Source organism: Eschrichtius robustus, chromosome 7 (assembly GCF_028021215.1).
Source record: "Eschrichtius robustus isolate mEscRob2 chromosome 7, mEscRob2.pri, whole genome shotgun sequence".
Lineage (NCBI taxonomy): Eukaryota > Metazoa > Chordata > Mammalia > Artiodactyla > Eschrichtiidae > Eschrichtius > Eschrichtius robustus.
In genome coordinates, this window is record NC_090830.1 from 113063447 (window position 1) to 113078420 (window position 14974).

The 14974-nt window shown below is 40.8% G+C and overlaps 1 protein-coding gene across 1 annotated transcript in view; it reads right to left on the bottom strand.

The window, feature by feature from the left end:
- ARL3 (ARF like GTPase 3) overlaps positions 1–14974 on the bottom strand; it is a 31421-nt gene that overhangs the window by 6534 nt on the left and 9913 nt on the right. Inside the window, exons 3-5 of the mRNA XM_068548469.1 lie at positions 14409–14525; positions 5018–5068; positions 3234–3419 (exon numbers count right to left, since the gene is read on the bottom strand). Coding sequence (XP_068404570.1) covers positions 3234–3419; positions 5018–5068; positions 14409–14525 — 354 coding nt within the window. The remainder of the gene's footprint in view (positions 1–3233; positions 3420–5017; positions 5069–14408; positions 14526–14974) is intronic.

Sequence of the window (14974 nt, forward strand, 5' to 3'; positions counted from 1 at the left end):
ATGCGAGGATGAAATAGGAATTTAGGGAATTTCAGTAATTTTTACACAGAATCTCTGAAAGTGACATTTTTCTAGTGAAGTCTTTCATTTTTAGGAATAGTTAAAGCCTTAATTAACAAGAATCTTTAAAAGGCCTGCTCCTGAACTAAGCAATGCAGGGAAAGAATTCCACCTAAGTGACTCTTTTTAAAATGAAAACCAAGAAACTGTCTGAGTGGGCAAGAGCTTAGGTCAAAGGTATTACCTGAGAGGGACATGGTCGATCAGCGCCTCACAATGAAAAGTGTTTCCACGACCTTTCTCCAGTCCCCAAAGGTTACCATTAAAGGACAACAGACAGCAGACTCCCTTCTTAATTAACATTTTTATTAAATAACCCATTTCAAATAATGGTTAAATTCTCTAAATTTATATCATTCTATTAACCATAATCTAATCTCATTAACCTTGAAATCCCAGTCTTAACTACCCAATTCTATACACCATGGTACTATGTACTAAACTAATTAAGTGACCTTCAAACTATTTCTTCTCCATATAAAATCATGATTTTTCTTGCTCACAGTTCTTTACTGGATCTCTCATGATATCATTTCCTGTGAACCTGGTTGCTGAGGTCCCTGATCTGGGAAGAGCTTTCTAACAAGATCAAACCATACAGGACTGTCTCACTTGATTCCTGCCTGCCCCCACCCTCTGTCTGTCTGGTAGCTCACCGCCTCTTTTTCGGCCCAAGTCAAGGGTGCTTCCTCAGAGGAGCGTGGAGTTGGGAGGGAGCTCTGGTCATTGTCTTTCCAGTCCCCACCCCTCCTGCTCGGCCAGGCAGAGATGACAAGGACAGACTCCTTCTTGCCAGCTGTTGAGCTGCCATAGAAATGAAGTTCCCTTTAAGTCACAGGATCTTTGGGCCGAAAAAGAGGCTGTGAGCTACCAGACAGACAGAGGACCCTAGTCCCTCCTTTTTATATCCCTAAGGCTGGCTGAAGAAACAAGAGCCTCACTGTTAATTCCAGCTTTGCTTTTTCTTCCTTTCGACACTCTGGCCAAGAGTGAAAAAAGATCACAGAGCTGTCAATTCCTACTTTCTTAGGAGTATGCATACAGAATGCATTTTTTTTCTTTTTTTTTTTTTTTAAATGATTTAATTTGCATTTTTTTTTTTTTTTTTAATCTTTTGGCTGTGCCACGTGGCATGTGGGATCCTAGTTCCCCGACCAGGGATTGAACCAGCACCCCTTGCATTGGAAGCATGGAGCCCCAACCACTGGACCGCCAGGGAAGTCCCTGCATTTATTTTCTTAAGGCCCCACCTTTAGAGTCCCCAAACTCAAGATGTTCTCTATTTTCTATATTTGGGTTCTAAACCATTTAGAGAGGCAGAGTCCTCTTGCTGAAGTGGGTTGTACAAACACAAGAAAGCTACTCTCTTTTCCTGGGCCTCATCCTCACCAAAATAACCTGAGGCCCCATGAGTACCATCTTTGGCACAACTGAGGGAAATACCTTAGGCAGAACTTGATTTTTGTTTAAAAGTGAGAAGCTAAATAAAATGATCAGAGTTTACCTACTCAAAAACATTCTGGGTTGTAACCTACTTGTTGGACCAGCTGAAAATCGCCCAGTTAATTCAAAACCTGATAAGATATACATAATCACATAAGTGATTGCAATTTTATAGAGGAGACCTGAGAAGAATAAAACTATTAATGGTAGTTAGTTTCTTTCTTGAGTGGGATTAGGGGAAATGAAAGAACTTTTTAGTTTTTAATTTTATGTATTACTTTGATATGATTAAAATGAAAATATATTGCTTTATAACCACATTCTAGGAAAGAAGAAAGGAAATAGATGAGACTTAACACCTGCCCCCTCCCTAGACCTACACCTCACAGAGACTCGCAGGGCCCCAGCTTCCCTTTTGGGGACACAGTCGAGGTAATCTCTGGCTACTTGGGAGCCTGCACAACACACACACGCGTACCAAGAGCTTCTGAGGGGCAGGTATCAAGGAGTCTGGAGCAGGGGCGCTTGTTCCGGCTGACTGGCCTGCCCTCGGATCAGAGGCCAAGCACAGAAGGGGCCCTGGCTCTTTGTGTAACAAAGAGGGAAAAAACAGGCAGCAAACAGTTGAAAGAGGTGAGATAATTCTAGGAAGTGATTATTTGCTTGAGATAAAAGTGGTCAGGCAGTTTTAAGACAAATCAGTGTCAAATGTCTGAGAGAGGGGGAGAAGAGTGCCAGAAGGGAAATGGAAAGAGGCTGCCGGACAACGATGGAGAATCAAATCTTCGGCTCATCCCCCAACACACCAAGTTCACAGAAAAGCAAACTGGTCGTGCCACCAGAGACACATGCCCTACGGCAATGAGGGGAGATGCCATTTTTCTAGATGCTGTTCATCCCCCAAAGCATCCTAGAGCAGTGCTGTCTGGTTCTCACAGCACTGGGTCACCTCCCTGGCAGGTACACCAGATGTTGAAAATGAGGCATGTAGAGCACGCTTGGGGGCTTCAGAATCAAGAAGTGGTCCTAGGGGGCTGACCCCAAGGGTCAACTGGTTTGAGGCTGCTTGGTAGGAAACATCAGAGCTGAAACTGTTGATCATTCTTTGAGCCTTTCAGGTGTCTGGATTACAATCGTTTTCTGCCCTAAATTAAGATCAAATGAGGGGGAGCCTGCTCTTCGGTACACAGTTCCTCAGTGTAAAGCCTAAGGCTTTCGGTCGGCAGAAGCTTCTCCATGGGAAACCAACCTGAAGTAGCATGAAACAGGCCCCAACCCTGACAGCAGTGGAGACAGCCAACAGAAAAGACAAAACACTTCTAGGATAACCAGTGTGTTGTTGATGGCTCTGTTACCTCGGGAGTACAAGTATTTAGCATCCGTAATACCAGACGCAACACAAAACCCCCAACCCAATCACCAAAGAATCCTAGAGTCGGAAAGCATTTTTGAATTCTTCCATTCCGAACCTCCTCCCCAGTGGGGTAGCTTGTCACTTGTGTGGGGTGGTTTATCTGTGGCTTTCTTGGAACAGTTAATGATATCGGATTGGTTGCTAAGCAGAAAAGAATCAAACTCCTCCAGGCCTTTCACATCCTGGAATGGTTCATCTGCCCATCAAAGGCTATTTGTTTCATATCTTTTTCTATCTAGATCCGCCCAACCAATGAGACAGGCTACCTCGGTTGGCTGCTGTGTTGTCAGGTGACCGAGCCCTCCAGTAACCTCACCTGAACGCCCTCTCCCGTGAGAGCCGAGCAAGACTGGATTTGCCAGACTCGGTCGCGGATGGTGTGCAGGTTCAGTCCTTCTGCAATTTCAGAGGCAGGGGCTGCTGTGAGCAGATCCTGCTTATTAGCAAAGATGAGCACTGGCACACAACTTAGCTTTTCTTCTTCCAGTAATTCAGCTAGTTCCTGGATCATTTTGGGAATATATGGGGAGAGGAGGATGAAATCTATGATATTTAACCATGCATTTCTAATCAGAAATAAGTAAGTTAAGCTGATCAACTAGCAACTTTCAAGGGCAGTGGTTCTCAAACTTAAGCCTGTGGAAGAATTCCCTGGCAAATTCCTGGGCTTGCCCCAGAGATGCTGACTTGGGAAAGTCTAAGCCAGGGTCCAGGGATTTGCATTTTTAACAAGTTCCCCAGGTAGTTCTTTTATAGGGGATTCATAAATCATACTTTGAGAAATACTGTTCAAGGGAGAATACAAATTGTGGTTAGACATTTAAAACTTACCCAACGTTACTATCTGCAAGTAACTTTCAATGCATAGATACGCATACATATACATATATACATACATATATATGTATGTATATGTACATATACATATATATTTTAAAATTTGAACTAAAAATGACAATTGCTTTAGAGACTATAATTCTGTTTCATCAATCTCTGTCTCCAAAACGTGCATGCATGTGCATTACACTTCATTAAACCCACATCCTAAAGTAACTGCATTAGTCCATCTGGCAAGGTCTCTGATTTTTAGGTTATTGGTTGGGATCTAAACTGTATGTTGACTCTGCCTGCAATAAGTACAGGAGAAGGTATATACTTAGCTAAATGCCAGGATCCACCTCTTCTCCACTTAACCCACATTTCAGCTACTTAAGACACGTGGGCTGTCAAAGAGAACTGGATGGTTCAAGAGGCAGATCTCCATCTGACACCCTTCACTTCCAAACTCATGTTTAGCATTGCTTCACTTGAGTGATGGTCTAGAAATCATCAAGGTATAGAAGGGAGAGGGGCTGTCTCCAGGAGTCTGGAGAGTACTCAAACTAATTTCCAGGGAAAAGGAACTTAAACATGGGGACTGCTACCTTTGGAAGGCCACGTGTAGTAGTTCAGGACACAGGCCAAGGACTCCGCAATAAAATGTAAAGGCGCTTCTCCAAAGAGGTCCACGATACTACTCACTTCTTATCAGTGCACTCAGTCTGGGTAAAATGGTCTATGCCCACTGCTTCTCTATTTAAAATTGCATACACAGATTGCATCGTGTAATCATGTTGACATGCACTCTGCATTTGAAGTCATATTTGGGATCAAAGTATACCTATCTCTTTGCTTGGCAAGAAGAGCAGCTTAGTCTTGGCTTGCACATTTCTTCCCATACCTTCTAATTTGTCCAAGTTACCCTCGGATCAATTAAGTTGGTATTGAAAAATGTACACAGAAATGATAAGTGAATTGTTCCTCAGGTTCATTTCTATGTGGCCTGGGAAGAGCTTTTGGGCACGGTGGTTAAGTTCCATTTGCTTATATCTTATTTATTTAATTTGATTAAAACTAAAAGGCTTTAAACGAAAAATTGTTTAAAGAATTCTCAACTAATTTCTTTTTAGGCAAGTGGTATTTTGCCTGTTTGCCAGAATGACTGTTTTGTTTAAACTGCAAAGGTTAAACAAAAATACTTCCCTCACTCTTATACATTTACAAAGTAGATTAATGAATACCCAATTATTTGGGAAATATCTCAACAGAACAATTTTTTACCTGACCCGTCTCTTCAAATCTTTTTCTGTCTGCGCTGTCAATTACATATATCTGTAAAGTAAAAGAAGAAGGCTACTTCAATAAGCAAATATGGAAAAAGACAGGGCAACTTCTAGGGAAGGAGCAGATGATTCCCAATCAGCAGATTTTCACATTAGCACAGCATCCTGAAACTGAGCTGGTAATTCTTATCTATGGATGCAAAATAAACTAATTAATTAATTAAATGGAGAGGCCCAGAAAATACCTCCAGCAAAGTTCCAAAGTAGGAAGTCAGGAGAGCCAAGCAGGATAAAAATAGATTTAACAGGCATTCACTGAACATTCTTACTAGACTTACCCTATTAATCCTCATTATCACTCCGTGAGTTAGATTTCATTTTTATCCCATTTTATACATAAATAAACATAAGCCTGAAGAAGTTAAGTAATTTACCCAAGTTATGTTTGGTACATGACAAAATGGGGATTCAAACTCAGGCATACCTGACAGTAAAGTCCCTAGTTGCTCTCAAGCACTCTGCTATACTGTGTCCCAAATTGTCAGGAAGGGATAGTGTTTTGAGGCATTTACAAATCCTATAGCCCTCGAACATCATCATTCTGAAAGTACCATTTTCAGTATTAACTGTATGCTGTCTTCAGGTGCTGGGAGGTTAAGATCAAGTACTGGAAATAGCAGGGGCATAGGCTTTGCCAGAGTAAGAGAAGTTTTGAGATTTACCGTAAATTACAAATCCCAAGCTTTCTTTCCCATCACTGAATTTTATTTATTGTATAAATAACATCCTATAACAATGATAAGGGAAATTAGATAAGACCAGAGAAGAAAGAAAAATCACCTATAGTTACAGAACCCAAGCACATTAATTATTTTCATTTCCTATGAAAGTTCCCTTCTAATTCTTCTTCATATGGAAATTTAAAAAGAAAATCAGAGGACTTCCCTGGTGGCACAGTGATTAAGAATCCGCCTGCCAATGCAGGGGACATGGGTTTGAGCCCTGGTCCAGGAAGATCCCACGTGTTGCGGAGCAACTAAGCCCGTGCGCCACAACTACTGATCCTGTGCTCTAGAGCCCATGAGCCACAACTACTGAAGCCTACGAGCCTAGAACCTGTGCTCCGCAACAAGAGAAGCCACCGCAATGAGAGGCCCATGCACTGCAACGGAGAGCGGCCCCAGCTCGCCGCAACCAGAGAAAGCCCATGTGCAGCAACGAATACCCAACGCAGCCAAAAATAAATAAATAAGTAAATTAAAAAAAAAGAAAAGCAGAGATATCATTTTGTAGTCATTAAAAAAAAAATCAAACAGTGTATTAAATGTTCTTCCAGTTGCTACTCTTAAAAATTATCAAACTTTCAAACTTTCTTTAAAGAAATTAGAATTGTTATTAAACTAACGGTATAATGGAAACGCTCTTTTAAAAGAACATATCATTGAAAAACAACAATGAAAAACAATCTTGAATTCCCACCTTTACGTGCCTTAAAATTCTGTTCTACTCTGAAAACTTGCTCTCTTTTGAAAGGAGAAAAAAAAAAAACAACTAAAATTCCTTTGCTTAAGTTAATGCACTCTCATTTAGAGTCACTAGTGCTGGGACTTCCCTGGCGGTCCAGTGGTTAAGACTCCGCGCTTCCTCGGCCCGGGGCAGGGGGCAGGGGACACGGGTTCGATCCCTGGTCAGGAACTAAGATACCGCATGCCGCGCAGCATGGCCAAAAATAAAATAAAATAAAAAAATAAAAAAATTTAGAGTCACTAGTGCTAAATATTATACCAGGGACCAAGTCCAGCCTTTCCTCACCTGTGTTTCCTTCATGGAGAATCACAGGAGAAAGGATGGATGTGTTTGGTCTCAGTATTTTTTTGTGGCCTTATTATTGTTATTGTTAATATTACTCTGACTCAATGTCAATGCACACCACAGAGACACAAAATTCGATACTGTCTGATAAGTCAGAACATGGTGGTAGCTTAGTTTTCCACTGGTGGGTCTCACATTATATAGTAGCAGGCATAGTATAAACACAGATGTAGAAAGAAGGAATGCAATGGAAGAGTGAACCTGAATACAAAGGATGGGATTAGAACTATTTGGTAGTCTATAGTGGATTAGGATGATCTTCACTCAGGCAAGAGTGGGAGATGATGTGAGGGAGGGGAGAAGGGTCAGGTGATCCCTGGGAGGGTATTCTGGGCTCAGATTACAAAGCAGGAAAAAATGTGCTTGGGAGCAAAGGGTATGAGTGAGAAGGTAAATGTAGAAGAGGCTGAGACAAGGCTGAGAATACAATTAAAGATAAAGTTAATGGGAATTGCCTGGCAGTCCAGGGGTTAGGACTCGGCACTTTCACTGCCGGGTCCTGGGTTCAGTCCCTGGTCGGGGAACTAGGATCCCATAAGCTGCGTGGTGCAGCCAAAAATAAAAATAAAAGAAAAAGATACAGTTAAGAAATTGGTGTTTGATATGATGAAAAACAAACAGTTGGGAGAGAATAATTAGGAATGGAAAGATAGTTTTGATAGTAGACAAGAAAGATGATGATTGAAATACCAAAGAATCCAGAGGCTGAAAGTCAATAAGAAAGTTTTAACTTTTACTTTAATTACTTGCTAAATTACTTGCTACTTATTGCTTTGACATTAAATTTCACAAGGAACATTTTCATTAAAAGAGTCAAAAGGGGGCTTTTCCTAAACTGTACATAAATTCTTCCTATCATTTAGTATTTTTCTCACATAACTTTTATAGAATTTGAAAATTATTGTACAATAATTCCAGGAGGAAGGCTATAAAACAACTGCCCCATTTATTAAAAGGGCCAAGTGAAAAAGTCCTAAGCACAAACCAGTCTCTGGGGATCCCACAAATCTGTTTTTCTATGATGGCACACGATTCTCCTGGTTACCCCCTCCCCAGGGCTGCCCAGTTTCTTCCTGCAAGTATCTGTTTGCTTGCGGTCAATAGCTAAGGATAAGGATAGCCTCTTTTTCTTCCTTTCTTTTTCTTGTTAATAACATAGGTGTTAATCTAGTCATGCAAAAACCATTTTTTTAACTTTAATTTTTTAAAATTAATTTTTATTGGAGTACAGTTGCTTTACAATGTTGTGTTAGTTTCTACTGTACAGGAAAGTGAATCAGCTATACGTATACATATATCCCCTCTTTTTTTGGATTTCCTTCCCATTTAGGTCACCACAGAGCACTGAGTTCCCTGAGCTACACAGTAGGTTCTCATTAGGTATCTATTTTATACATAGTATCAATAGTGTATATATGTCAATCCCAATCTCCCAATTCATCCCACCTCCGCCCCTTCCCCCCTTGGTGTAACTTTTTATTTTATATTGGAGTATAGTTGATTAACAATGTTGTGTTAGTTTCAGGTGTACAGCAAAGTGATTCAGTTATACATATACATGTATCTACTCTTTTTCAAATTCTTTTCCCATTTAGGTTGCTACATAATACTGAGCAAAAAAATGAATCCAAAAACAGATTATCAAATAAAAAATACTCGGGGGGGCTTCCCTGGTGGCGCAGTGGTTGAGAATCTGCTTGCCAATGCAGGGGACACGGGTTCAAGCCCTGGTCTGGGAAGATCCCACATGCCGCGGAGCAACTAGGCTCGTGAGCCACAACTACTGAGCCTGCGCGTCTGGAGCCTGTGCTCCGCAACAAGAGAGGCCGCGACAGTGAGAGGCCCGCGCACCGCGATGAAGAGTGGCCCCCGCTTGCCGCAACTAGAGGACGCCCTCGCACCGAAACGAAGACCCAACACAGCCATAAATAAATAAATAAATAAATAAATTAAAAAAAAAATACTCGGAAAGTATTAAAGAGAGTTAAATATCGTGCTTTTGACTGGTCTTAAAACACAATGGATCTTCAAAACTTAAGTTTCATAAACCTATTCTAAAATAAACTTATCATCCATGGCACTCAGAATGAGAATGATGCTTTAAGCAGAGCCAATTCACACCTTCATTGGCAACTGCTTGGAAATTTTTATTGGGTTGTGGGAGGAAGACCTAGAGAAAAAGATTTTTTCTGGATGGAAGTTCAGCCAACTTTGGATTATCCCGAGACTGATTATCCACCAGGTGAACGGAAGGCTCTTTGTTTCTCCTCTTGCTTCTGGTCCTCCTCCCTCCTGCTGCCACCTTTTGGCCATTTTATTGCTCTTATTTCTCCACCAGAGGGGTAGATGGAGACAGAAGAGATGACACTAAAAAGTGTGGCTTTTTATTGATAGCTTGAGCAAAAGTCTAAGAGGAGGGTGAAACTGACAAATAAGTTTTCTAGATAACCTGTGGTTTTCAGTTATTTGTGCTCTAGTAGTACTGATGCTCAAGTGTGAGTGATATTTTGGAGATAATACAAGAGATGGTTGTTTGAGCTCTATCTCACTTGATGCCCTTTGGATACGGAAATGATGGCAAATTACCTTAAATTATGTTGTGTTTAAACACAAAACTAATAATGATAAAGTAAATGGAGTTTGGTATTAATATATACCTTGAAAAAAATGATGTGTTTTTATCTATCAAAAGGCTGTTATTTCCTGGCACAAGATAAATGGAAGACATCCTATCCCCTCCCTTCTATCATATCTCAGGATTAATTTTAGTCACTTCCCCCAAATTAATAAAGCTGAAGTCATGTTCTCAGTGTCATCATCCCTGAGAATAACTGCACTTTTAGGAGTTGCTCTGATTCTTTCAAACCTCTAGAGAAACATATAATTTAAAGTGGGGGTTGGTACTCTTTTTCTGTAAGGGGTCAGGTAGTAAATATTTTAGGTTTTGTGGCCCATACAATCTCTTTCACAGCTATTGAACTTTGCTGTTGTAGTGCAAAAGCAACCATAAAAAATACATAAACAACTGGACGTGGCTGTGTTCCAACAGAACTTTATTTACGGACACTGAAATTTGAATTTCATATAATTTTCATGTGTCATGAAATCTTATTCTTCTTTTGATTTTTTGTTCAACCATTTAAAAATGTCAAAACCATTCTTAGCTCACGAGACACAATAACAGGAGGCAGGCTGGATCAGTTTGTCGACACCTGCTCTAAAGCAAGACTGTATTTTGGCACTCTAGAGAGAACTGAGAAGAATTAACCAGGCAACGAAATGCATCAAGCCTCAACCTTGCTCTTCTACGCAGCGTGCAGTCTAGTGTAATAGGTCTTTTCAACCAACAGTGGAAGACTATTAAATACAGACAAACAAACTAATGTAACCCATCCACCACTGTCACTCCTAGCTGCTACAAAACGGGCAGATAGGGCTAAGAGCCCCAAGGCCTTAGAATCTAACCCTGGGGACTCAGCTGCTCCTCAAGACTTGTTTAATCTCAAATAGCACTGGAAAATAACAAAAGGTTTGACTCAATCCAAAATATTGTCTGATACTGGCAGCATAATATAGCTGGAGAAAGCTCCTCTAGGGTTACTGTGAACTGATTTTTGCTGGATTGTCCAATAATTCCTAGGTGCTCTCAGCTAATGGGAAGTGTGGAATCCAGGGTCATATTACAACTACCTTGCAGTCTACCCTCAAGATGTTAGAGCTTATGATTTAAAATTACCCTGATCTGTAGACCAGAAAGTTTCTGAGACCTCCTCATGGAGCCTTAAGGCATTAATGTCCTTATATACAGCTCTTTTTTTTTTTTTTTTTAAAGGAATTTATTTATTTATTTATTTTGGCTGTGCTGGGTCTTAGTTGCAGCACGCGGGATCTTCATTGCAGCATGCGGGATCTTTTTTAGTTGCGGCATGTGGACTTCTTAGTTGTGGCATACAAACTCTTAGCTGCGGCATGCATGTGGGATCTAGTTCCCCGACCAGGGATTGAACCCGGGCCCCCTGCATTGGAAGTGCGGAGTCTTACCCACTGGACCACCAGGGAAATCCCTATACAGCCCTTATTTGGACATTTCTTTCAAGGTACCTAATCCAGCAGATGAACAGATAGAACTGTGATTTCTCTCAATTGCCTGCTTTTTCCCAACTCTTGACTCAAAAAGTAAAGGAGAATCTATAGCCTTTTCTTCCCCCAGTTTTATTGTGATATAATTGACATACAGCACTGTTTAAGGTGTATAGCATAATGATTTGGCTTGACTATAGCTTTTGTATATTAGCCTTATAGCCTGCAAATTTGCTGTAATCACTTATTAGTTCCAGGACTTTCCTTGTTGATTTTTGGGATTTGAAAGACTTTTGATGTTCAGTTTTTCTAACACGTAGTTTCATACCACAATTTAGAGACTCAACTCTACATTTCAAGTATTCGTGAGTGAAATAATATGATGGCTTAGATTTGCTTTAAAATACTTAAAAAAAAAAAAAAAAGGGGTGGTAGGGGAGATGAAACAAGATGGCCAAAGCTGAAATTAAGGAAGCCAGATGATGGGTAGGTATCTGGGGTTTCATTACACTATTTTTTGACCTCTACATAAATTTGGAAATTTCTAAAATTATATTTCAAAACCAGACACATTATTTGAGATTATAGAAGAAATTTCTATATTAAAGGGAAAAATTGTCTTTTTTCCCAACATTTCTCTTCTCCTAGAAGGTATATAATACATTTTGGAAGAATAACTGGTTGAATAGATGGATAAATGGATGCATGGATGTGTCTCATCTTTTTGTTCTCATCCATTTAAACCTTCAACCTGGCATAAGGAATATACTGGAACTTACCTTCACCATGGGCCAGAAATATTATGAGCCCATGTGACGGCCATCTCGGTACCTCACATGTGTTTATGGATTCGATGATAGTACAATTTTATATTTTGGTATTATTCCCCATTTAAGAATCATGATAAATAAATTCACTACTTCTCATAAACCCTCTGTGAAGTAGATGTTCCACCCAGTTCATAGAATTAATAAGCCTCTGGACTTCACCACAATGATACAGAATCATAGAACCTTAGAGTTGGAAGGGAATTTAGAAGTTATAGAACTCCACATTCTACCTAATGTTGGAATCCATCTATAACAATTATCCATTTCATTTATTTGGTACTTTTCTAAGCACTGGGGATATAAGTTAAAAAAAAAAAAAAAAAAGAAAAGCAAAGTTCCTGTATTCATGTAGCTTACATTACAGTGGGGGAGAAAGGTAATAAATAAAAATATGTCTGAGGTGAGGGACTACACCATGAGAATATCTAAGGAAAAAGAATTCTAGCATTGGAAATAGTGATGACAAAGGCCCGGAGGTGGGAGCCTGCCTGTGTTCCAGGAATGGCAAGGAGGCCAGTGTGGCTGGCACCAGGTGAGAAGGGCTTGGAAGAGGAGTCAGCAGGTAGGGGGCTTCGTGGACCACTGTAAGAACCTTGGCTTTAACTCTGAGCTGGGAAGCTTATGTTTTAATAGGATCAATATAGCTACAGTGTTAAGGAGAGACTTGAGGGAGGCAAGGCAGAAATTAGGAGGCTAGTTAGAATGATACTGCAATAATCAATGCACGGTAGCAGTGGCGATGGAGAGAAGTGGGCAGATTCTAGAAATATTTTGAAAGTAGAATTGACAGGATTGGCTGATGGAGAAGATGCGGGGAGTGAAAAGGAGCCCAGGATGAGTCCAGTGCTTCTGGATGAATGGGACTGTCATTTACTGAGAAGACTGGAGAAGAAGATTTGGGCAGGGGTGGATGAAGATAGGAATTCGGTTTTGGACATGTTGAGGTTGAGGGGACTTACTAGCCACTGGTGTTCAGGTGTCAAATAGGCAACTGGCTGTATATGAAAGCGAGTTCCAGGTTGGAGATAACAGTTTGGGATTCACTGGCATGTAGGTGGTGATTAACGCCTTGAAATTGGATGAGGTCATCTAAGCAGCGACTTAGAGAAGAAAAGCACAGGCCTGAACTCTGGGGCACTCCAACATTTGGAGGTTGGGAGATAAGGAAAAAATAGCAATGGAGATTGAGGAGGAGTAGCCAGTGAGACAGGAGGAAAACCAAGATAGAATGGAATTCTGGAAGCCAAGGAAAGACAACGTTTCAAGGACAGCACGACCAACTCTGTTAAATGTGCTGACAGGTCAAGTGAGATGAGTAATGAAAACTGAACATGGGACTCGGCACTGTGGATTCTCGGTGAGCCTGAATGGAGGGTTCCGAGTGCCTGCAGGGAGAGGAAGTGAAGACAGAGAGCACAGAAAATTCTTTTAAGGAGTTTGTTGTAAAGAGAGGCTGAGGAATGGGACAGTATTAGAGGAGGATGTACAGGAAGCCAAGAGTTCTTTGTTTTAAACAAGAGCAACTACAGGATGTGTGCATGCTGATAGGAGTGAGCAGGTAGAAAGAGACACCTAGGAAGCAGCAGCAGAGAGGGAAGCTGTCTGAGATGCAAGGTGAGTTCTATTGGCAATGAAGATATCGACGTGTTTTTGCAGCTTACTGTCTATGGTCATAGTTAAAGTAAATTCAAACTCTCAGTTAGAGGTTAACGGAAATATTATGCAACATTTTTTCTTATCCAAGTTCATGAAAGGCCCTGGTTTTACGGTACGACCATGAGTGAGTGGCTGAGGTGGGGTGGATGGCAAGCTCGCTGGAGGGGAGGTGAAGGAGCTGAGAGGCCGAGGTATTGGAGAAATCATGCAACTGGAGAGTAAAATCTCCAAGAATCCTAAAACAGTAGTCCTAGAGAACTTGGCAGTGAGCTGGGAGCTCAAGTCTCAGCCTCTGCCTGCGTGAATGCTGCCTGAGCCAGGAATCCCAGTGCAGAAGGAATCCCAGGAGCCTGAGGCGGCTTCTTCTACTTCTGGACAGTTACGATTATAGGAAACTTCTTCCTTATTCTGAGTTAAACCCTAATACTCCCCAAACTGCTCCTTGCCTGGTCCTCTAGAACTATTCACAATGAAGCTGATCTCTCAGACTTAAGATAGTTCCTGAAGCAACTAGAGACAGTTCCAAGCATTTTCTCTTCCAGGAAGGACATCGTCAGGTCTTTCAGCCATTCCTCATACATCATGGTTTCCAGGACCTTCACTATCTTGGTTGCTCTCTTTGGGATATACCTGATTCGTTGATTTCCTTGGGTTGATGGAGTCAATGGCACAATCTTCTGACTTCTCTTCTGCTGTTCAAATCACTATGGTAATTAATAAATACTTTATTTGCCAAGGTGGGTGTGGGCACAACATTGTTACTGAGCAACAGAAAAACATCTTATATAAATTACACAAAGCTCCACAATCTGTCTGCTAGCTCTAAATTCATAGTGATGAAGAGCAATGTTACGGCAATGGAATTATTGACAAGAAAGACAATTATAGCGTAAATGTTAGTAAGACAGGGCAGAAGAGATTATGAATTGATGCATCAGAAGGAGTACTTACGAGAATATCAGTGTTTTCAAAATAATTCCTCCAGTATGGTCTGATTTTCCTCTGGCCACCAATGTCCCATACATTCAGTTTAAAACCTTGTGATTGTACACTTTTGATGTTAAAACCCTGAAACAAAAAATACCAAGTTTTACTAGGCTTTGAGATCAATTTCTGACAAAGTTACATTTACCAGCTATGTTATTTATTAATTCTGAGGTACTCTGCCAGATGTGACACAGATGATACTGAAAACAGTTTGCTCTGATAGGGAACAAAAATGTATTTACACGTGCTTCTGTCACTCAGGTTGGAGTCAGTGTTGATGATGTCATGCTGAGTGCACACACACATGGAACTGCTGAGGATGACTTGGTATGAGAACAGCTCTGGTAATCAACACAGACCTCCGCCCACCCCATGAGTCCTCAGCATGGTGAAATTTAATAGGACGTTACATGTAACTAACAAAAAAACAAAGCTGAATCTGCAGACTCAACACAACAGAATAAATGCTAAGTTTAAAAAGAGGCAAGGGGCTTCCCTGGTGGCGCAGTGGTTAAGAATCCGCCTGCCAA